Source organism: Crinia signifera, chromosome 8 (genome assembly GCF_055691185.1).
Source record: "Crinia signifera chromosome 8, ASM5569118v1, whole genome shotgun sequence".
NCBI lineage: Eukaryota > Metazoa > Chordata > Amphibia > Anura > Myobatrachidae > Crinia > Crinia signifera.
Window position 1 is genome coordinate 107,197,142 of NC_139224.1, and position 25,766 is coordinate 107,222,907.

At 43.7% G+C, this 25,766-nt stretch overlaps 1 protein-coding gene across 3 annotated transcripts in view; it reads right to left on the reverse strand.

Moving 5' to 3' along the window:
- CDC14A (cell division cycle 14A) overlaps positions 1-25,766 on the reverse strand; it is a 125,996-nt gene that overhangs the window by 7,049 nt on the left and 93,181 nt on the right. For all 3 annotated transcript variants that reach the window (XM_083156937.1, XM_083156935.1, XM_083156936.1), the window contains 3 exons: positions 5,670-5,779; positions 5,329-5,376; positions 4,937-5,065 (listed from right to left, as the gene is read on the reverse strand). In XM_083156937.1, coding sequence (XP_083013063.1) covers positions 4,937-5,065; positions 5,329-5,376; positions 5,670-5,779 — 287 coding nt within the window. The remainder of the gene's footprint in view (positions 1-4,936; positions 5,066-5,328; positions 5,377-5,669; positions 5,780-25,766) is intronic.

A 25,766-nucleotide genomic window follows, 5' to 3' on the forward strand; every position in this document is an offset into this window, starting at 1 on the left:
AGCATATTAGGAGGAAAACCTGTTGTCACAACTATTTCAAACCCCTGCTCTTCCTTCCTCCACTCCCCCCTATCCTCTACCACTTTCCTCTGCTCCACCTGATCCTCTCTTCTGCTCCCTCTCTCCTCTGCTACTCCCCCTCTCCTCCACCCCCTTCCTCCCGTTCCCTTTCTTCTCTCCTCTGCTCCCCCTCCTCCACTCTCCTTCCTCCTCTCCCCCTCCCATTTGCTCCTCCTTCACTCACCTTTCTCCTCTCCTCCCCCTCCACCGCTCCAAATCACATCTTCTCCCCGAACCCTCTCTTCAGCTCCCCCTCCTCCTTTCCCTTTCGTCCTCTGCTCTTCATCCTCCACTCTCCTTCCTCCTTCCCCTCCTCTCTCCTTCATCTTCTATTTTCCTCTCCCCTGCTCCCTTTTTCTCCTCTATTTATCTCTCCATCTCGATCCCCACACCTACCCTCTATCTCTTTCTTTATCTCTCCATCTCGATCCCCACACTTTCCCTCTATCTCTTTCTTTAACAGTCCCTACATGGTGTTGTCTCTCACTCCTTTTGTCTCCATGACACCTTCTCACTCTGATTCTTGCTTCTCCATTTTCTCCCTGACATTTCCCTCTCTCTCTCCATATCTCTCCCCCTTTCTCTCCCTGACACCCTCTCTCCATCTCTCCCCCTTTCTCCCCAACACCTTCTCACTCCCTGACACCCACTCTCTATCTCCCCATCTTTCCCCAATTCCCTCTGTCATTCTAATTCTTTCTCTCCTTTTTCCTCTCCCTGACACCTCCACTTTCTTTCCCTGACAGTCTCTCTCACTCTGAGGAGAGAAGGATGTGAACCACGGGACCAGTTAAAGCTGCTGTATATGGGAGTGTGTAAAGTTCCCTATTAAATGGATAGACAAAAAGAAAAGGGTATACAGCGTTTGGGTTGTTCTAAATGATGACCAAACACAAATGTGTTGAAAAAATACAAATACATTTATTATATGACACAATATTTAAGAGAATTCTCTGTATATGAAAAAATGCGCAATGGATAAAAAAGGGGGAATATAAAAACAGTCAATGCATGCACATAGCTCCAGAGGGGATGAATAGGCAGTTCTTTGGGCCCAATTGTTGGGTATAATTACCACCAATGATGATCAGACGTCAGGGTCTCATATGGTGACCAAAGGATGATTCCGGTCTATTTCCCAGCGTGTGGATCCAAGTAACCTCAGGTGGAATTTGAGCAGGAATGGTTGGTGGAATGATGGAAATACCACCGCCGAAAGTCACTGCTATGGAGGTGTGGACCTGTGAAGCACAGATGGATGGAGGATGGTCCGGAATGGAAATCACCTCGATGGAGACTGGTGCAAGATGTTATATGGGCTCTTGGTTTGGGCCAAGCAAATGGTGGGGCTCTTGTATAGGCTCTTGGTTGAGGCCAAACAAATGGTGGGGCTCAACGTGTTTCGACGTGCTAACACGTCTTCATGAGGAGCTGTTTGGCCCCAACCCATTTGTTTGGCCTCAACCAAGAGCCTATACAAGAGGCCCACCATTTGCTTGGCCCCAACCAAGAGCCCATATAACATCTTGCACCAGTCTCCATCCATCTGATTTCCATTCCGGACCAGCCTCCATCCATCTGTGCTTCACAGGTCCACACCTCCATAGCAGTGACTTTCGGCGGTGGTATTTCCATCATTCCACCAACCATTCCTGCTCAAATTCCACCTGAGGTTACTTGGATCCACACGCTGGGAAATAGACCGGAATCATCCTTTGGTCACCATATGAGACCCTGACGTCTGATCATCATTGGTGGTAATTATACCCAACATTTGGGCCCAAAGAACTGCCTATTCATCCCCTCTGGAGCTATGTGCATACATTGACTGTTTTTATATTCCCCCTTTATTATCTATTGCGCATTTTTTCATATACAGAGAATTCTCTTAAATATTGTGTCATATAATAAATGTATTTGTATTTTTTCAACACATTTGTGTTTGGTCATCATTCAGAATAACCCGAGCGCATTATACCCTTTTCTTTTTTACTCTCTCTCACTCTGTCTTTTCCCCACTTTCTCTCTCTGACACCCTCTCTCACTCCATCTGTCCCCCTGATACTCTCTCTTTCACACTTTATCTTCCCTTTCCTTTCTCTGTTGCTCCAACACCCTCTTTGTCTCACTCACTCCTTCTTCTGCCCCCTCCCCCCAGACCCTCATAATTTTTTCCTGGATACACCCCTGTACATCACTCCTATTTATTTGCAATATACCCCACCCCCAATTTATTATGTATCTGTGATATCTATTCCCTATTTATAGGAGTACTTGTTTAGTTTCACGGCGGCAGCATGGCCGCGTGCTACTTCCGGGTTGCTCTCGCCACACTTTCTAAAAGAAACTCTATGCCAACATGGATAGTTCATACCCCCACTATCCACGTTGGCATGAAGTTGATTTTAGATAGTGAGCCCACAGTGTAGGGGACACAGACCCGGAAGTAGCGCAAGGTGACACAGACCCGGAAGTAGCGTGCGGCCATGCTGCCTCTGTGAAACGAAAACAAGTAACTTTATATGTGATAAGTGTAAGTTATTAACAACATTTTGTACTGTGGAGGCTCCAGGATCCCTCTCCTGCAGTTTCTATACCCCTCCGCAGTTGCACTATGGGGGTTATTTTGGTTCACTCTTTCTGACAAATTCCTTCTTAGATGGACAAAACCATGTGCACTGCAGGTGGGGCAGATGTAACATGTGCAGATATAATTAGATTTGGGTGGGGTTTTACTTCAAAGTTAGATCTATATTGCAGTGTAAAAATAAAGCAGTCAGTATTTTCCCTGTACAGAAACAAAATAACTCACCCAAATCTAATTCTAAAGGAATTTTTCAGAAAGAGTGAACCAAACTAACCCCCTATGTCCAAAATAAAACTGCCATGCCTGCAAGAGGTCAGAAAAGGCAGAGACATGATAGTAACAGCCTTTACTTCACTGCCATATTCTCCACAGGGCAGCCTGTTCTCATAAGAGCTATGCCTGCTAGACCCATTTCCTACATAGGGGGTAATTAAGTTTTAAAAAAAGTGGTAAAATGTGCCAATCTGGACTGATAATAATCTCAATACTACTGTGATTAATCATACATAGGCTTCGATTTTGACATGTTTTCGATTAGATTTTGCTTCAAATCTGCATTCAATGAGATGTGCACTCCTGTTCTGTCTAAATCGAATAGAAAAATAGACTCTGCAGGCAAGACTAAATCGAATACAATCTAGTAAATCAAATGTGTACACTGTGAAATTGATATGGAATCGAATGCAAAAGAACAGATCTAATGCCAAATTGAATGGAAAGTTCTAATGTCAAAACTAATGGAAAATCGAATCGAACATCGAATCTAAAGCAAATCTAAAGGTGTGTACACACGTACAGATTTTTCTTTCGGATCTATCTGGTGGGAACAAAAACCTGGAAATGTATGGAAGCAAATGACAATCAAAACATTGTTCCCAAATGCTTGAAAACAGACAGTGATCAGTCAGAAAATGTGTTTAAATCATTCTGATAGAACAAATTTATCAAAGCATATATTTTTTTCTGTTTTCCTGCATTTGGGTGGAAATTTGTTCTATCAGAATGATTTAAACACATTTTCTGACTGATCACTGTCTGTTTTCAAGCATTTGGGAACAATGTTTTGATTGTCATTTGCTTCCATACATTTCCAGGTTTTTGTTCCCGCCAGATAGATCAGACAGAAAAATCTGTACATGTGTACGCACCTAAAGAGTGTGTACACAACTATAGATCCAGTTATTCTACAGATTTAGTTTTTCATAGAAAGTCCATCATTTTGGAGATACCTGTATTTGAAATGCTGGAACAAACTACTTACGTAAACAGTGGAATATCACTGGAAACTGATGCTATCAAACATAAGTTACCACGAGCTTTAATGTTCTATTCACAAGCCACCAATCTAATAATTGCGGAGTTCACATCACATGCCAGAAATTGGAGGTGGCTGTGGTAGGCAAGATCACTGCATTGGCAGCAAACCGGCTTATCACTTAGGTTAAAAATAAAATAAAACTATAATAATAAAAGATGTGTAATCTCAGCCTCCAAGGTATTGTCAGTAGCAGTCAAAATCTAAGCTGGTAGCTCACAATCTGGTGGACGGACAGACAAAATGGAGCTGCTTCGAAAATGCTGTTACCAGTAGTGGCTCTGACAGTTTGTGCAAGGAACACTACAGCTTGGGAACTTGGAAGCATGGGCCCACCTGTCATATTGCCCTATAGCCCCAGAATGCTCAGGATGAAGGCAAAAAGTGCAGACACACAACCAACACCACTAGAGCTCTTCCCACAACCCTGGGCAGCAGGTGTCAGGTGCAAAATGGTAAATACATGAAAATGGTTATTTTTTTATGGTGAACTAGAGGTGCCAGCTAGATGTCATGCCTAAAATGTATGGGCATGCTGGGACTTGTAGATCTACAATTACCTGCATAGCCATGTCTTCCAGGGCAAGCTTTTTTGAGGGACACCACACTATTTGTCCTATTGATTTTGCCTAGGATTTGAGCGATAATGCTGGGTACACTTTACTTTAGAGAAACAACAGAATAGGCAAACCCACCACACATCACCATCAACAACTACCAATTGCCAGGTTATACATTCTTCCCACAGTCTAAAATATTGTTTGTGTGTTTTTCCATAACTCAAATTTTAGGGAATTTTGAGGACTTTCTCCTCATTGCACATTTAACCAGATTTCATTTATGGTCCTTTAGATAATGTAAAATGGGAACATAGAAATGCACAATTTGACAGCAGATAAGAACCACTTGACCCATCTTATCTGCCGGTTTGATTCCTGAATAACACACTCAATGCACCGAGCTTTGGCACTCACCTTTTCACCTTGCTGCTTGACGACCCCGAACTCTGCCCGACCCGCTTGGCAACTGCTGATGTGGCTGCAGTTACTCTAGAGGACTTTAATGGGGACATGGAGCCCTGTGTGCTATTAGAGGCGATAATTCTAGAAGGGATACAAGAGGGTTCCGTATTAGTCTAGAAACATTAAACATCTGACCATTATACTCATAGCTGCCTATAGCATGTTCAAACTAGGACATTACATTTGCAACAGTTATGCTGGATAATATCAATATCATTCTGTTCAAACTTCATGGACCAACTTGATATCATTAATTCATTTGGACCCAACAGGTCTGTGGGTATCACCAAGCAGGTACCAGCACAATAACCACAGATAAGGAAAGAATGTGACTGAAGAATTACCTGAAAGGCTGTGACGTGGACCTTAGATGTGGTTTCATTTCATCCAGCCTGCAATAACACATCAAAACTTTCATAAGTGACAAATAGATAATAGGAGAAGAGGACATAAAATAATGATACAATTGTTGCTTTGTAGGTTTTGCAAAAAGCAGTATAAGGTTTTCCCTGCAGGAGCAGCAAGAGGAAATGGCAAAACACAGGAGAAGATGTATCAAAGCTTGCGAAAAGTGGAGAAGTTGCCCTTAGCAACCTCCTCACCTGTCATCTGTAAGAGGTTTAATAAATCTCCACCATAGTGTGCCATGATACAAGTGCTTGTTCCAATACTTAAGTTCTCTCACCGTAGCGCTCCCGTGGTAGCCGACCTCGGCTGTCTCCGGCTCTTTAAGGCACGTAGTTTGTCTCCCTGGGTCAAACCATTTCTCTGATCAAGCTCATCCTCGGAATTATTCTGCAGATGAAAACACAGTTTACTTAAAACATGAACAATAATGTTTGTAGATAATCTTATGGAAATAAACAAAAGGATTACATTGGGAAGAGGAAGCGCAAGTAATAAGTGTAGAAGATAACGTACAAAGCATGCATAGTGATCGAGGAATAGAATAAGTTGAAGAAGGTAAAGACTGAAGTAAAGAAGGACAAGAATAGGAACACAAAAGAACAGGATAGGCTATGTCATGCCATGCACACACGTGGCTCTTATGTCAGGGTAACAACAAAAAAAGTGGAGCAATAAACTGGTACAGGAGGCACACTCAGCAGAACTGGAAGAAGAGGAGAAATAAGCAAGTACAGGATGCAAGTTGAGTTAATCTACAGAAGGGGATGAGAGTAGTGGCGTAGCTATAGTGTCACAGACCCCGCTGGCCCTGGCTCCTCCAAGCCACTAACTTCTTCCACCCTCCCACCAATCCCCCAACCATCATAAGAGAAAGGACATAGGCTCACACAGTCTATGGGATTGTAAAGGAGTTCTGTGAACTGCCTGAAGCCAACAAAGGCTCCTTTCTATGAACATATTGCTCACAGCACATCAGCACAAAGAGACCGTAGATCCCGCAAAGAGGACCTACTGAGTTATAAAGAAGCCCCAAAGGGTTGTCTGAACCCCCAGCTGGGGATCTCTTGGGCTGACACGGCTCTGAGCAAAATTCCCTCAAGCAGGGGACCCCATATAGGTGTACCCCAGAAACACCAAGTAAATAAACAATCCCCCTATCGCCCACATATCACTCGCAAAAACCACCAGAGCAATTATTAATAAAGTAATTTCTTCTACATACCAACATCTCTGCATACCTCTTTTTCTCGCTACACTCAAACAGTGCACAGAACAAAGGCAGCACTCGAGCCCACCAGCAATCTTTCGATATATCTCAGGGACTGGGAACCCCTTTCTGGCTAGAGCAGCGCCAATTCCATTCAGGCAAATAACAGGGAGCGTGGTATAACTTAATATCTTCCAACAGGAAGCATGCTGAACGGTACAGGCAGAGGAGGAGATATAGGCACAGGAAGCATGCTGAGTGGTACAGGGAGAGGAGGAGATATAGGCACATGGAGCATGCTGATTGGTACAGGAAGAGGAGGAGATATAGGCACATGGAGCATGCTGAGTGGTACAGGGAGGGGAGGAGATATAGGCACATGGAGCATGCTGAGTGGTACAGGGAGAGGAGGAGATCTAAGAACAGGAAGCATGCTGATTGGTACAGGGAGAGGAGGAGATATAGGCATAGGAAGAATGCTGAGCAGTACAGGGAGAGGAGGAGATATAGGCATAGGAAGCATGCTGAGTGGTACAGGGAGAGGAGCAGATATAGGCACAGAAAGCATGCTGAGTGGTACAGGGAGAGGAGGAGATATAGGCACAGGAAGCATGCTGAGCAGTAAAGGGAGGGGGGAGAGATTTAGGAACATGGAGCATGCTGAGCGGCACAGGGAGAGGAGGAGATATAGGCACAGGAAGCATGCTGAGTGGTACAGGGAGAGGAGGAGATATAGGCACAGGAAGCATGCTGAGCAGTACAGGGAGAGGAGGAGATATAGGCATAGGAAGAATGCTGAGTGGTACAAGGAGAGGAGGAGATATAGGCATAGGAAGAATGCTGAGTGGTACAGGGAGAGGAGGAGATATAGGCATAGGAAGAATGCTGAGTGGTACAGGGAGAGGAGGAGATATAGGCATAGGAAGAATGCTGAGCGGTACAGGGAGAGGAGGAGATATAGGCACAGGAAGCATGCTGAGTGGTACAGGGAGAGGAGGAGATATAGGCACAGGAAGAATGCTGAGTGGTACAGGGAGAGGAGGAGATATAGGCACAGGAAGCATGCTGAGTGGTACAGGGAGAGGAGCAGATATAGGCACAGAAAGCATGCTGAGTGGTACAGGGAGAGGAGGAGATATAGGCATAGGAAGAATGCTGAGTGGTACAGGGAGAGGAGGAGATATAGGCATAGGAAGAATGCTGAGCGGTACAGGGAGAGGAGGAGATATAGGCACAGGAAGCATGCTGAGTGGTACAGGGAGAGGAGGAGATATAGGCACAGGAAGCATGCTGAGTGGTACAGGGAGAGGAGGAGATATAGGCATAGGAAGAATGCTGAGTGGTACAGGGAGAGGAGGAGATATAGGCTTAGGAAGAATGCTGAGCAGTACAGGGAGAGGAGGAGATATAGGCACAGGAATCATGCTGAGTGGTACAGGGAGAGGAGCAGATATAGGCACAGAAAGCATGCTGAGTGGTACAGGGAGAGGAGGAGATATAGGCACAGGAAGCATGCTGAGCAGTACAGGGAGGGGGGGAGATTTAGGAACATGGAGCATGCTAAGCGGCACAGGGAGAGGAGGAGATATAGGCACAGGAAGCATGCTGAGTGGGTCAGGGAGAGGAGGAGATATAGGCACATGAAGCATGCTGAGTGGTACAGGGAGAGGAGTAGATATAGGCACAGGAAGCATGCTGAGCGGTACAGGGAGAGGAGAAGATATAGGCATAGGAAGAATGCGGAGCATAGCTGCCTACCCTCCTGCATTCTGCAGGAGACTCCCTCAAATAGCAGCAATCTCCCTCTCTCCTGCATTAGGCTAGCAATCTCCCTCATTTCACCTAGCCCACATTACACTGTTACATTTTGGGGGGGAAAAAAGGAATGAAAGACAGATACATTTACATTGTATCATCAGCACCATTTCCCCGCACTTTACCAAGTATAACAGCTCTTACTAACTGCTTTGGGGCTCATCTACATTTGGATACAAATCATTTTAAAATATTCCTCTCAGATGTAGCAGTACACACCCACGCTTCTAGGTGCCATGCTCACAATCTGTTTTCACAATTTCTCCATATATGGAACTAGACATGCCCTTTAAGTGGAGCATGACACGCCCCCTCAATCGGGCACTGTGCAAAATTCTACTACCAACTATAATCTCCCTCAAACTGTTTTTCAAAAGTAGGCAAGTATGATGCTGAGTGGTACAGGGAGAGGAGGAGATATAGGCACATGAAGCATGCTGAGTGGTACAGGGAGAGGAGGAGATATAGGCACAGGAAGCATGCTGAGTGGTACAGGGAGAGGAGGAGATATAGGCACAGGAAGCATTCTGAACGGTACAGGGAGAGGAGGAGATATAGGCACAGGAAGCATGCTGAGTGGCACAGGGAGAGGAGTAGATATAGGCACATGGAGCATGCTGAGCAGCACGGCAAGAGGAGGAGATATAGGCACAGGAAGCATGCTGAGCAGCACAGGGAAAGGAGGAGATATAGGCACATGGAGCATTCTGAGCGGCACAGGGAGAGGAGGAGATATAGGCACATGGAGCATGCTGAACGGTACAGGCAGAGGAGGAGATTTAGGCACATGGAGCATGCTGAGCAGTACAGGGAGAGGAGGAGATATAGGCACAGGAAGCATGCTGAGTGGTACAGGGAGAGGAGGAGATATAGGCACATGGAGCATGCTGAGTGGCACAGGGAGAGGAGGAGATATAGGTACAGGAAGCATGCTGAGCGGCACAGGGAGAGGAGGAGATATAGGCACAGGAAGCATGCTGAGCAGTACAGGGAGAGGAGGAGATTTAGGCACATGGAGCATGCTGAGCAGTACAGGGAGAGGAGGAGATATAGGCACAGGAAGCATGCTGAGTGGTACAGGGAGAGGAGGAGATATAGGCGCATGGAGCATGCTGAGTGGTACAGGGAGAGGAGGAGATATAGGCACAGGAAGCATGCTGAGCAGTACAGGGAGAGGAGGAGATTTAGGCACATGGAGCATGCTGAGCAGTACAGGGAGAGGAGGAGATATAGGCACAGGAAGCATGCTGAGCGGCACAGGGAGAGGAGGAGATATAGGCACAGGAAGCATGCTGAGCAGTACAGGGAGAGGAGGAGATATAGGCCCATGGAGCATGCTGAGCAGTACAGGGAGAGGAGGAGATATAGGCACAGGAAGCATGCTGAGTGGTACAGGGAGAGGAGGAGATATAGGCGCATGGAGCATGCTGAGTGGTACAGGGAGAGGAGGAGATATAGGCACAGGAAGCATGCTGAGCAGAACAGAAAGTGGTGGAGAAATAGGCAGAGGAAGCCTGTTAAGCTGAATTAGAAGAGGTTAAGAAACTGAAATCCAGGCCTCAGAGACAGCTTCATATTTTTTTATAATTTGAGAGCATAAAATGAAACATTTGTTTTCAATAGTTATAACATGACAAGGTGTAGTGCTACATCTCAAGAGTAAATTAACTTATTATGTTTTTCCTCTTGCTTATTCCATCTGCCATGAAGCAGGAATATAAATCCCTAAACTACATCTATCACCAGTTAAAACAATAAGCAGCAACATAGAGGAAGAAACAACAGCTTCATCAGGGCCTGTCCTACAGCTGAACAAATGTTAAATGGGCAGTATAGGAGGCTGGTCCAGTGAAAACAGAGATGGTGATAGCTTCGTAAGCAGCGGAAGGAAGGGAACAGTTTTAATAATCACAAAGAAAGATAAGTAAGAGGACAAGAGCAATGGAACTATGAAAGAAGAACATCACACTGTCAGTAGAGCTCTGAGAATGTCTGTCATTAATAAGGATAATGGATCCATTATGTTACACCGGAAAGAAAATGCTGATTGTCAGAACAAAACACAAATGATTTGAATGAGAGAAATAGAGAACTTTCACACTGAGTGCTCCGTGCCCCCGCAGTACTTATACAAGTGTGTGGACTGCTAGAAGCTGACAAGTGCTGAAATCTCCAAGTCGTGCAGCAGCCTTAATGTCTGCATAACCCATGTCCTTTCTTAGCAGATATATCATCACTTCTTACCACACAGGTCACAACATATTTCTATAAATGTGCGTAAAAACTATGACCAAAATCGGATTCTAAATTGCGCAATACTCAATAACTAATTTAATAAACCCTGACTATTGTTAATCTAGCGGTGTTCTGACTCATCTCCTTCCCCAGAGTGTCTGTCTGTACATTGCTGTCCCGCTTGCATTCCTCACTTTTCATACTGATGTAATAAGGTGGTTTAGTCTATGTCTAAAAGCTACGCACAAGCGGCAACAAAATACACAATACGGTCAAAAATACACAATACGGTCATCTGAAGAAAATTGTAATATAGTGCAAACAAGGCAGCACATAACCTTGTGTTGTCCCTTCCGATTTTTGTAACAAAGGATATCTGCTGCCTTGTTTGCACTAAATTATCATTTTCTTCAGGTGACTCTACGGGGGAAATGTAATAGGATGAGAGATTCAGAAAGTGAGAGAGTTTTTAAGAAATCTCCAGTTTTTTTAACCCCTTCATGACAGAGCCAGTTTGTGCCTTCATGACAGAGCCCTTTTTTTCAAATCTGACATGTCTCACTTAAGTGGGGATAACTTTTTTTTGCTTTAACTTATCCCAGTGATTTTGAGATTGTTTTCTCGTGACACATTGTACTTCAAGTTAGTGGTAAATTTTCGTCGATACAGTCTGTGTTTTTTTGTGAAAAATACCAAAATATCGTGAAAAAATGGAAAATTTAGCAATATGCAAAATGTCACATTTTCTGCTTGTGAGACATATAATCATACCACTTAAAATAGTTAATAACTAACAAAGACCATATGTCTACTTTATGTTGCAATCATTATTTCAACCTCCTTTTCATTTTTTTGGACACTAGGAGGCTTCAAATATGACTAGCAAATTCTCAAATTTTCATGAAAATTTCAAACACTGATTTTTTTAGGGACCAGTTCAGTTTTGATGTGACTTTGAGGGACTTGTATGTGAGACACCCCCATAAATGATGCCATTTCAAAAACTGCACCCCTCACAGTATTCAAAACAGCATTTTGGAAGTTTGTTAACCCTTTAGGTGTTTCACAGGAATTAAAACAAAGTGTAGGTGAAATTTCAAAATTTCTTTTTTTTTTGCAGAGTTTCAATTTTAATACATTTTTCTAACGAATACAGTAGATTTTACTAGAGAAATGTGACTAAAAATTGATTCCCCCAATTCTTTTGTTTTCAAAAATATCCTATATGTGGCCCTAGTGTGCACGTTGACCAAACCACAGGCTTCATAATAGAAGGAGCACCTACTTGATTTTGGAGCCTCCTTTTTATGAGATTTTTTTTTAGGCACCATGTAGGTTTCTAGGCACCATAAGTGCTAAAAGTTAGGAACCTCCCCCACAAGTCACCCCATTTTGCAATCTACACCCCTCAGGGAATTCATCTAGGGGTATAGTGTACATTTCAAACCCCCAGGGGTTTCACCAATTTTGGTACAACTGGGATGTGAAAATGGAAAATTACATTTTTTTACACAAACATGCAGTTCTGGCTCAAAATTTTTCATTTTCACAAGGAATGAAGGAGACAAAGCACCCCAAAATCTGTGCCCCAATTTCTCCCGAGTACGGCAATGCCTCACATGTGACCAAAAAATACCAGTTGGGTGCATGGCAGGACTCAGAAGGGAAGGAGTGATTTTTGGATGTTGCAGCACAGATTTTGGTGGAATGAATGGTGGGTGCTATGTTGCACCAATACAGTGGAACCCCCCCACAAGTCACCCCATTTTGCAAAGTACACCCCTCAGGGAATTCATCTAGGGGTATAGTGTACATTTCAAACCCCCAGGGGTTTCATCAATTTTGGTACAACTGGGATGTGAAAATGGAAAATTACATTTTTTTACACAAACATGCAGTTCTGGCTCAAAATTTTTCATTTTCACAAGGAATGAAGGAGACAAAGCACCCCAAAATCTGTGCCCCAATTTCTCCCGAGTACGGCAATGCCTCACATGTGACCAAAAAATACCAGTTGGGTGCATGGCAGGACTCAGAAGGGAAGGAGTGATTTTTGGATTTTGCAGCAAAGATTTTGGTGGAATGAATGGTGGGTGCTATGTTGCATTAGCAAGACTCCCAAAGCACCAATACAGTGGAACCCCCCCACAAGTCACCCCATTTTGCAAAGTACACCCCTCAGGGAATTCATCTAGGGGTATAGTGTACATTTCAAACCCCCAGGGGTTTCATCAATTTTGATACAACTGGGCAGTGAAAATGAAAAATTACATTTTTTTTTACACAAAAATGTACTTCTGGCTCAAAATTTTTCATTTTCACAAGGAATGAAGGAGACAAAGCACCCCAAAATCTGTGCCCCCATTTCTCCAGAGTACGGCAATGCCTCACATGTGACAAAAAAATACCAGTTGGGTGCATGGCAGGACTTAGAAGGGAAGGAGTGATTTTTGGATTTTGCAGCTCAGATTCTGGTGGAATTTTGGTGGGTGCTATGTCGCATTAGCAAGACCCCCCAAGCACCAATACAGTGGAACCCCCCCACAAGTGACCCCATTTTGCAAACTACACCCCTCAGGGAATTCATCTAGGGGTATAGTGTACATTTCAAACCCCCAGGGGTTTCACCAATTTTGGTACAACTGGGATGTGAAAATGGAAAATTACATTTTTTTACACAAACATGCAGTTCTGGCTCAAAATTTTTCATTTTCACAAGGAATGAAGGAGACAAAGCACCCCAAAATCTGTGCCCCAATTTCTCCCGAGTACGGCAATGCCTCACATGTGACCAAAAAATACCAGTTGGGTGCATGGCAGGACTCAGAAGGGAAGGAGTGATTTTTGGATTTTGCAGCACAGATTTTGGTGGAATGAATGGTGGGTGCTATGTTGCGCCAATACAGTGGAACCCCCCCACAAGTCACCCCATTTTGCAAAGTACACCCCTCAGGGAATTCATCTAGGGGTATAGTGTACATTTCAAACCCCCAGGGGTTTCACCAATTTTGGTACAACTGGGATGTGAAAATGGAAAATTACATTTTTTTACACAAACATGCAGTTCTGGCTCAAAATTTTTCATTTTCACAAGGAATGAAGGAGACAAAGCACCCCAAAATCTGTGCCCCAATTTCTCCCGAGTACGGCAATGCCTCACATGTGACCAAAAAATACCAGTTGGGTGCATGGCAGGACTCAGAAGGGAAGGAGTGATTTTTGGATTTTGCAGCAAAGATTTTGGTGGAATGAATGGTGGGTGCTATGTTGCATTAGCAAGACTCCCAAAGCACCAATACAGTGGAACCCCCCCACAAGTCACCCCATTTTGCAAAGTACACCCCTCAGGGAATTCATCTAGGGGTATAGTGTACATTTCAAACCCCCAGGGGTTTCATCAATTTTGATACAACTGGGCAGTGAAAATGAAAAATTACATTTTTTTACACAAAAATGTACTTCTGGCTCAAAATTTTTCATTTTCACAAGGAATGAAGGAGACAAAGCACCCCAAAATCTGTGCCCCCATTTCTCCAGAGTACGGCAATGCCTCACATGTGACAAAAAAATACCAGTTGGGTGCATGGCAGGACTTAGAAGGGAAGGAGTGATTTTTGGATTTTGCAGCTCAGATTCTGGTGGAATTTTGGTGGGTGCTATGTCGCATTAGCAAGACCCCCCAAGCACCAATACAGTGGAACCCCCCCACAAGTGACCCCATTTTGCAAACTACACCCCTCAGGGAATTCATCTAGGGGTATAGTGTACATTTCAAACCCCCAGGGGTTTCACCAATTTTGGTACAACTGGGATGTGAAAATGGAAAATTACATTTTTTTACACAAACATGCAGTTCTGGCTCAAAATTTTTCATTTTCACAAGGAATGAAGGAGACAAAGCACCCCAAAATCTGTGCCCCCATTTCTCCCGAGTACGGCAATGCCTCACATGTGACCAAAAAATACCAGTTGGGTGCATGGCAGGACTTAGAAGGGAAGGAGTGATTTTTGGATTTTGCAGCTCAGATTCTGGTGGAATTTTGGTGGGTGCTATGTCGCATTAGCAAGACCCCCCAAGCACCAATACAGTGGAACCCCCCCACAAGTGACCCCATTTTGCAAACTACACCCCTCAGGGAATTCATCTAGGGGTATAGTGTACATTTCAAACCCCCAGGGGTTTCACCAATTTTGGTACAACTGGGATGTGAAAATGGAAAATTACATTTTTTTACACAAACATGCAGTTCTGGCTCAAAATTTTTCATTTTCACAAGGAATGAAGGAGACAAAGCACCCCAAAATCTGTGCCCCCATTTCTCCAGAGTACGGCAATGCCTCACATGTGACCAAAAAATACCAGTTGGGTGCATGGCAGGACTCAGAAGGGAAGGAGTGATTTTTGGATTTTGGAGCACAGATTTTGGTGGAATGAATGGTGGGTGCTATGTTGCATTACCAATACAGTGGAACCCCCCCACAAGTGACCCCATTTTGCAAACTACACCCCTCAGGGAATTCATCTAGGGGTATAGTGTACATTTCAAACCCCCAGGGGTTTCATCAATTTTGGTACAACTGGGCAGTGAAAATGAAAAAAAAAATTTTTTTACACAAAAATGTACTTCTGGCTCAAAATTTTTCATTTTCACAAGGAATGAAGGAGACAAAGCACCCCAAAATCTGTGCCCCCATTTCTCCAGAGTACGGCAATGCCTCACATGTGACCAAAAAATACCAGTTGGGTGCATGGCAGGACTCAGAAGGGAAGGAGTGATTTTTGGATTTTGGAGCACAGATTTTGGTGGAATGAATGGTGGGTGCTATGTTGCATTACCAATACAGTGGAACCCCCCCACAAGTGACCCCATTTTGCAAACTACACCCCTCAGGGAATTCATCTAGGGGTATAGTGTACATTTCAAACCCCCAGGGGTTTCATCAATTTTGGTACAACTGGGCAGTGAAAATGAAAAAAATAAATTTTTTACACAAAAATGTACTTCTGGCTCAAAATTTTTCATTTTCACAAGGAATGAAGGAGACAAAGCACCCCAAAATCTGTGCCCCCATTTCTCCAGAGTACGGCAATGCCTCACATGTGACCAAAAAATACCAGTTGGGTGCATGGCAGGACTCAGAAGGGAAGGAGTGATTTTTGGATTTTGGAGCACAGATTTTGGTGGAATGAATGGTGGGTGCTATGTTGCATTACCAATACAGTGGAACCCCCCCACAAGTGACCCCATTTTGCAAACTACACCCCTCAGGGAATTCATCTAGGGGTATAGTGTACATTTCAAACCCCCAGGGGTTTCATCAATTTTGGTACAACTGGGCAGTGAAAATGAAAAAAATACATTTTTTTACACAAAAATTTACTTCTGGCTCAAAATTTTTCATTTTCACAAGGAATGAAGGAGACAAAGCACCCCAAAATCTGTGCCCCCATTTCTCCAGAGTACGGCAATGCCTCACATGTGACCAAAAAATACCAGTTGGGTGCATGGCAGGACTCAGAAGGGAATGAGTGATTTTTGGATTTTGCAGCTCAGATTCTGGTGGAATGAATGGTGGGTGCTATGTGGCATTAGCAAGACCCCCGAAGCACGGTGAAATGATGAACCTAATAATCCATAGATGTGTGGTATATTTTGAAACACTCCTTTATACATAGGCCGGGTTTGTCGGGGCAAGTTTCACAGTGGAAAATAGTTTCCTTTCTTATTCCCTTTTTATAGCAAACTTTGCACCTTTTTTGTGTCCTGCCCTTTCTTGCAGTGGAGGGGATTTCGTTGGGAAAATGCTGCCCTGGTACAATACGGGGGCCAGTACTAGAAGTACTGGGGCCCTCTGCCTGCTGATTCCCAAATATTAGGCTCTTTATGACTTCCTCTTGAAAGTGCATAAATGTCCCCCTCTGGCCGGTAGAACGGAATAGCACGTAAGCGTTATACAGTGCCATCTGGATGATATACACGGCCAGCTTCTTGTACCAGATATTTGTTTTCCGCAGGGCACTGTACGGCTTCAGTACCTGATCTGAAAGATCCACTCCGCCCATGTACTTATTGTAATCTAGGATACAATTTGGTTTTGAGGTGTGGGTACTGGTACCTCGTACAGGGATGGAGGTGGTACTGTCTCCATGAATTGTTGTCAGTATAAGGACATCCCTCTTGTCCTTATATTTGACCAACAACATATTTTCGGTGCATATTCCCCTGCTTTCACCCCTTCTCATTACTTGGGCAATGTGCGTTTTGGGGAGGCCTCTTTGGTTCTTGCGCACAGTACCGCAAGCTGCTGTACCTCTTGAACCAAGGGCCTTAAACAGGGGGATGCTGGTGTAAAAGTTATCCACATAGAGGTGATAACCCTTATCCAGGAAGGGGTGCATTAAATCCCAGACAATTTTTCCACTAACACCTACGAGGGAGGGGGGGCATTCTGGTGGTTCAATTCTTGAATCCTTCCCTTCATATACCCTAAACTTGTGGGTGTACCCTGTGGTGCTTTCACACAGCTTATACATTTTTAGGCCATACCTTGCCCTCTTACTGGGAAGGTACTGGCGGAATTTAACCCTTCCTTTAAAATGTATAAGGGACTCGTCGATACTAATACATTTATCAGGGATGTATAGCTCTGCAAATTTGGCACTGAAATGATCAATGACCGGCCTGACTTTGAATAGCCTGTCAAAGGTGGGATCATCTCTGGGTGGGCACTGTGCATTATCGGTGTAATGTATAAATTTATGGATTGCCTCAAAACGAGCCCGGGGCATGGCCATACGGTGAAATAGGGTGCTGTACAGAACATCTGTACTCCAATATTGCCTAATTTGTGGCTTTTTTACTATGCCCATATGTAACACCAGACCCCAAAACGTCATCATCTCTACTGCATCTACAGGGGTCCACCTAGCAAATGATGACGTGGGGTTTTGAGCAATAAACTGCTGGGCATATAAATTACTTTGGTCCACCATTAAATTTATTAAATCATCAGAGAAAAATAATTTGAAAAAGTCAATTTCTCTGAGACCTGTTGAATCAAATTGGATTCCTGGGATGGCCAAAAACTCAGGAACCTGGGGCTCAAAATTGTCTGGTGGTGGGGTCCATACGAGATCAATTATTGGGGGGGGGGGGGGGTCTCAGCTGCTCTACGGGGGCGTCTTTGAGGGGGTCCCTCATCACCAGAGGAGGAAGAGGAGCTTAAGACGAATCCTTCAAATTCCCCGCTTGCCTCACTGGCTGTGTCAGAGTCAGAGGCAAGCATGGCATATGCCTCCTCCACTGAATACATTCTTCTGGATGACTGGGATGACATTTGGGATGACATTTGGGATGCCATTTATATTTTTGTGTTACTGGTAGTGAAATGTTTCAACACGTGTATAGTGTAGGGGGGGGTACAAACTTTATTTCAACCCGGGGGGTATGTAGTGTGTAGTGTGTATGTAGTGCAAAAAAAAAAAAATACAAAAAAAAAAAATTTGAAGGGTTAAAAAAAAAAAAAAATGGAAGGGGTTAAAAAAAAAAAAAATGGAAGGGGTTAAAAAAAAAAAATGGAAGGGGTTAAAAAAAAAAAATGGAAGGGGTTAAAAAAAAAAAAAAGGTCCTGCGCCAAAAATTGAGCACAGATGTTGGTCAGTAACGTCCGTCACTGAACAGCGCTCAAAGGCAACAGGAATTTGATCAAAAAAAAAAAAAAATAGATCAACCCTGTGCCGAAAAAGCTGATCAGTGATGTACGTCACTGATCAGCGCACAGTGGCCACAGGACACACACAAAATCACAGTGTGTGTAAAAAAAAAATTTAAAAAAGACCCCACAGCACTCACAAAAAATAAAAAAAGGTGATCAGTGATGCGACACTGATTACCAGTGAGGGGCAGCAGGTGCACAACCTTTGGTGCAACTGACAGTGCAACTTACAGCAACTGACAGGTATATATAAAAAAAAAAAACCTCTGTACCCCCAAAAAGTTGCTGATCACCTCAGATATAGTGATCAGCACAAAAGGCGGGGGCAGCAGACACAAAATTTAGCACTCTCTATCACTCTCTGTCACTATCTCTCTCTATCTCTCTATCTCTCACTATCTATCACTCTATGACACTGCAGCAGCAGCACTGACAGGTATATATATATATATATATATAAAAAAAACCTGCGCCCCCAAAAAGTTGCTGATCAGTTAATTTATACTGATCAGCACAAAAGGGGGGGCAGCAGTCAGTTATATAAAAAATATATAGCACAATCTGTCACTATCTCTCTATCACTCTCTATCTCTCTCTATCTCTCTCTATCTCTCTCTATCTATCTATCTATAGCTCTATCACACTGCAGCAGCACAAAATATAGCACTAGGCCTCTCTATCTCTCTCTATCTCTCTCTATCTCTTTCAGTTATATAAAAAATATATAGCACAATCTGTCACTATCTCTCTATCTCTCTCTCTCTCTCTATCTCTCTCTATCTCTCTATCTATAGCTCTATCACACTGCAGCAGCACAAAATATAGCACTAGGCCTCTCTATCTCTCTCTATCTCTCTCTCTCTATCTCTCTATCTAATAACTCGCAGCAGCACAAGATATCACAGGATGTCACAAGATGTCACAAGAATAAGCAATATCTAGGCAGTGATCAGGTAAGTATTTGGATGGGTTCTGGTCAGTAGTGGCGGCAGCTGGGCACGGTGACCGCACTGCACGCTATTCCAGACCGGAATGGCGTCTGCAGTGCAGTCACCGTTAGTTTAAATCCCCCTCCTTGGCTGTGATTGGTCCGTCGGTCCGACGAACCAATCACGGCCTTTGGGGGCGGGCGGGGTGAGGTGGGGTGACACCAGTGTCACCCTTACACCCCGCGGTGATTGGTGCTGTACTTTACAGCACCAATCACCTCCGATCCCGTGTCACCGGCGAACGTTATTCGCCGGTGACACAGAAAACGCTGTGAATGGCTGTTCACACTGAACAGCCAATCACAGCGATCGCCGACGGGGGGGCGGCATCGCAGCCCCCCCTGGGCATGCACGGACATGTCTGCTGTCAGGGACAGCAGACATCGTCCCTCTGTCACTGCGTCTCTAGACGCAGTGACAGTTTTAAGCCATGACGTATATATACGTCAACGGTCGGGAAGTACTTCCCGGCCATGACGTATATATACGTCAAATGTCGTGAAGGGGTTAAAGCGGCAATCATTTACACTTCAAAATCAAACTGGTTTCGCAGTGTAAATGATTGCCGCCTTTAAAAAAACTGGAGATTTCTCGCCAAGTCTCTCACTTTCTGAATCTCTCATCCTATCACATTTGACCCATTTATTCTGAATGGACAATGCCGACATTCGTAATGGTAACATTAATGACACTGGACAAAATGTTCCTAGGGAAAGAATGTCGACATAAAATGTTGATATTAGGGTTAGGCTTATGAGTGTGGTATAAACTTCCCTTAAAACCACATTGTTGACATTCAGTCCATGTGGACACTTCATCAATGTCGACAGGCTGATTATAGACATGCTCAATGGCACCATGATGAACATATCAACCTAATATACCAAGCCCCACAGAAATATAATAATCATGAACATAATAAACTAAATGGAATAAAACCATAATGAATGCTATATGTTGGGGTGGGGGGGATTAATTAAATATCCATTTTTTATTCAGGGATTTTGTTTTGAGAGGTCCCAAAAACAAATCCCCGATAAGTGCTGGCCTCAGGGCTAATTTTCAAAATACTTCAGGGGGCACTAAGGTATAGATTTGCTTACCAAGCAATTTGGTCTTGGGCCAGCCCTGAGAACAAGCCACATATAATAGTACATTATTACTATCTAATTAAAGCCTTAGATCTCATTAGCGATGGTAATATAACAAAATTAGAATTTGATTCATGACACCCTTAATTAAAGTTTTATACTTTATATCATTCAATAGTGACCATAGTCAATGACTTGCATAGTCTCTGTGTCGCTCGTATATTGGGGTGGAGGTGGGCAGGGGGCGTTCGTATGCAAATGCCCTGTATGTCCTGGCCACTCCCATGAAAAACACTGGGTGGGCGGCTGACATCCTGTTAAGTCAGCTGCCTGCCCGCCTGTGTGGGCAGACGGCACAAATCTAGGTCAGCCCAGATTGACTCAGATCTGCGAGCAGTGTAGAAATCATTCGATAATCGGTGACAAGCTAATGATTTCAGCCCCACACACTACCATGCGAATGGATGTTTAGGTGGGGAGTGGGCATTCGCACACTCGGCAAGAGGCACTCGGCAGCGAATTACCACTGCTTAGCAAGTCAAACAGAAGGGCCTCCTATAGGTAAATGGATAATGATGAATAAACCTGCATGGGCTAATAAACCTCCCAAATATAACCCATTAGTCTGATGTTTGAGCTTAAATCAACTTCAAGTCTTTTCACTCTTCTAATTCTCCATGAGCTCTCCGTTGCCTTCACATGGTCACTAAGCCATTTCTCCTTCACACCTTCCACTCCCTCGTCCTCTGGTACTGCATCCTATCATGGTTTCCTATCAACCTCACAACTGCTGCATTAAAGTCTCCACCTCTGACTCCACATCTGCCTCACTTTCTCTACGTGTAGGAGCCCCACAAGGGTCTGTTCTTGGCCCCATTCTTTCCTTCTCTACATGTCCTCCATTGGAAATGCCATCAGTTTTTCTAACTGCTTTTCAGTTATCTCCTCCTCTATGTATGTCATGACAATGAAAGGCTTAAGACAAAACCCATTGTTTTCCCTTTCCAGGTTCACTGTACAAGGTTGATAACATCCATTCTTCTTTCCTCCAACACTACTACATGTGTCATCCTCTACATCACTCTCTCCTTCACACCATGCATTCAGCCTGTCTCTCAGTCTTACACATTCTATTTTTCTGACATCTCCAGAATCTGGCATACCCCCTACACTACTCTCCACACTCCCTACCCTAGTTGCTTGCCCTCATACTTATCTCCAAATTTCACTCAAGGTGCCCCGTTGTCTGAAAATCAGTCAGTTTCCCCAGTTTACCTTTAAACTCGCTACTCTTTTTCTATGCCCCACCACAATGTATCCTTTACATTTCACCTTCCCTTTAGTATAACAGCATTTAAGTTCAGGGCTCTGTGTCCTCTTGTTCTCCTTTAAAACGATCATGCCTCCAATGCTCCTCTCCCTTGTCACTATCCTCTTCAACATCCCTGACACTGCTTGTCTACCCAAATTTGTATAAGGTTCATTGAACAATGAACCATCTCTTCCCATATCTCTACTTCACAACTCACTACTGAATGCTCCCAATCTGCAGTGAGTTGTTCTACTATTGCCCTTTGGCCTACCTAGTGTGTGGTGTTATAGTAGTGATTTGTACTTCTACTCTGCATGTACTCTATGTTTATGTTTACTCCTCCATATGACAGTGCATGCATTTCTGATGCCTTAGAAAGAAAAATAACCACACAAAATATAACAAAATGAACAGGGTTACCACCTCATCCCTTTAATTCTGGACACATGTTAATTACACAGGTTCTGTGGCTGTCTGACTTCAAGACTCCATTTCACCTGGTTTTAATCATCCACAGAACCTGTGCAATTAATGTAAAAAAAGGATGAGGTGCTAACCCTAACTGGACGACTCCGTGTCTGACATTTTCAGCTAATGTATATAAAAATGTATGTATCACTGTGTAATTATCACTGTGTAATTATTCAATCTCACGCAGCCCTCTCCCGATGGGGGAGATGGCTGCGGGGCCCTATTCAATGTTGTGTTCCCCGACAGCATTGAACAGGGGATCTCGGCAAAACGAGCCCGACTTCACAAGCAGCTCACAAGCAGCTCTCCCAGCTGCAGCTCACCTCTTCCCGGCCGCAGCTCGCTGCCACGCCCCCTTCAGGTGTGTTTTGGAATCCCGCCTCTTTTTTCTCGGTCGAGCAGACCGAGAATGGGACAGGGTCACGGCTGTCGGGCCGTGGCCCAAGATTGAATACCCCGCTAAATCTTGAAGTCATCTATGTTTGAAGCTGTCAGTATTAAAGAAAAATAAATCTACTCAAAGAGAACCTCACCTGAATGGATATATCTAATTGAAATAGAAGTGTAACTTGGAATCACACTTGTCGAGTCTAAACTGTAAGATCAAGGTATGAAAAACATTGTGATCCTTCAAAATATACTTTTATAAAAGGATGTTCTAAAAGAATGATTTCTAGTTCAAACAAATCAAGTAGTGTAATCTTGTATGGTTTTCTCATTATATCAGATTGGCATCTACTTATTCTTTGGAGCAATTTACAATATAGGAGTGCCAGGAAAAAAAACATCACGTTTCCTCAAGCAAAAAGCTTGTGTTGGGACTGAGGGAGCTGAACAATTCTTAAGATTCGAAATTGTTTTGAAGATTACATTTGGTTTTTTAAAAGATTTCATTCACAATAGGATCATTAAGGAGAATGTTCCTGTCCTTTTTTTGAATACTTTCTTAATATTGCCTAATAAATGAGTAGAGTTATATACTACTGTACATTTAATCTTATCTTACTTGTTTTTCGGTTGACGTAGAGTGCTTATGCATACATTGCTCTAGGTGGTATTTTTATAAGCGCTTTCTAGAAATCTTATTTTTAAATATCAGATTTCCATGGCCATAATTAGGTTTATGTGCATGGTGCCCTGCACACAGTGCAGGTTGCCCTGGGTACAGAGCCGGCTGCCGCCACAATGTCCTTTTTGCCAGACACCCACAGCTCTGTCAGTACAGCAGTCAGCCCCAGTGGCTTTTAGCTACTGCACATTGCTGAGAAGCCATTGTGAAGCCATGAGGGTGTCACTTATCAGTATGTGATGCTCAGCAGCTGACTGAGAGGCTGGCAGCAGTTGCAACTTATGGCAGGGACAATGAGTTGCAGCAGCCGGGTGAGTCACCAGTGTAAGAGTAGGGTGGGTGGATTGGGGAGCTGAGATTTTGGCTGGGGGAGTGGAGGGGGGAGGAGAAAGTAGTTGGTAAATGGTACTACTGTGTGGCATACGATGTGCAAGGAGCACTACTGTGTAGTATTACATAAATAATGTGTACTACTGTGTGGGGTAACATGCATAAGGAGTTCTGTTGTGTAGGGTAACATATATAAGGGGTACTACTGTGTAGTGCAACATGTATATGGTATGTGGTGAGATGTGAATAAGAGACACTTTGTGGCATAACATACATAATAAGGTGTACTACACTGTGACTACTGTGTTGTATAATGTGAATAACCTTGCTCTACTGTGTTGTGTCAGCTGAATTGGGGATACTATCTATGGCCACACCACTTCAATGAAAGACCACACACTTTCTTTAGCTATGAGGGGGGGGGGGGGGAATGTTCATCTTTGCACAGTCTAGTTACAGGTCTGATGATATCTTATCCAATGGATGGGCTGTCCTGGGGAAGTATAGAATCCTGAAAGAGCCCTATTTATAAAGTCAAATTCATTTTTAAGCAAAATATTCTCTTTAAAATCTTCTTTCAACATGTTTCATAAATGCCCTTCATAGTTACTAGTCGGTTCACAATATAAGGATTATGATAGTTATGGTGCATTTCAAATATTGGGGCAGATGTATTAAGATTTAACAAGAGATAAATGCAAAGGTGATAAGGAGAGATAAACGTCCAGCCAATCACCTGCTAACTGCCATGTTACAGCCTGTGTTTGAAAAAAGTCAGTTAGCAGGTGATTAGCTGGACGTTTATCTCTCCTTATCACCCTTGCATTTATCTCTTGTTAAGGCTTAATACATCTGCCCCACTGTTCTTTATCCATTAGGACTGTCCCTCCTTCCTTATTTATTAACAATTATTTATTGTTATAGTGAATACATATTACACAGGGCTTTACTGAGAATATCATATCAGTCCCAGTCTTTTGGAGCATGGGAGGAAACCAGAACATAGGAAACCCAATGCAAACATGACAAGAACACACAAAATCCACACAGATAGGGCAGGACTTCAACACACAGCCTCCATACTATAAGGCAGTATTGATAACCATTACATAACTAAGCTGTCATTATCAGCTTGCTTGATAGAGATATTCGTAGTTTCATTATTTTCTTAATGAGTTCAGACTTTGGGCCCAAATAAATAGTGATTGGTCCAGAGAGTATTCGCACCGGGGACCGGCAGAGCATCTTTTGGCATGCGCATATGGGGGTGGGCAGGGGGCATCTGGAGGGGCGTCCCCTTGAATATGCTAAGCGTTCCCCTACATTGATGTCCCCATATATTTGGCTTCCATTATGAAAATTTCCCTATCACCCTGAGCAGTTAATACAGTGGTTCCCAAACTGTGTCCAGTGGCCCCCCTCACTCATATTACATTATACACCAACCCCCCTTCACTCACACTACACTATACACCAACCCCCCCCCCCCCCCACACACACACATACTACACTATACACCAGCCCCCCTCACTCATATTACACTGTACACCAACCCCCCTCACACATACTACACTATACACAAGCCCCCTCACACATATTACACTATACACCAACCCCCCTCACACATATTACACTATACACCAACCCCCCCTCGCACATATTACACTATACACCAACCCCCCTCACACATACTACACTATACACCAGCCCCCCTCACTCATATTACATTATACACCAACCCCCCTTCACTCATACTACACTATACACCAACCCCCCACACACACATATTACACTATACACCAACCCCCCCTCACACATACTACACTATACACCAGCCCCCCTCACTCATATTACACTGTACACCAACCCCCCTCACACATACTACACTATACACAAGCCCCCTCACACATATTACACTATACACCAACCCCCCTCACACATATTACACTATACACCAACCCCCCTCACTCATATTACACTATACACCAACCCCCCTCACACATACTACACTATACACCAGCCCCACCTCACACATACTACACTATACACCAGCATCCCCCCCCTCCATACAACACTATACAACTGCCATTCCCACAGGCATATTGCACTATACACTGCCCCCCACGTACATATTACACT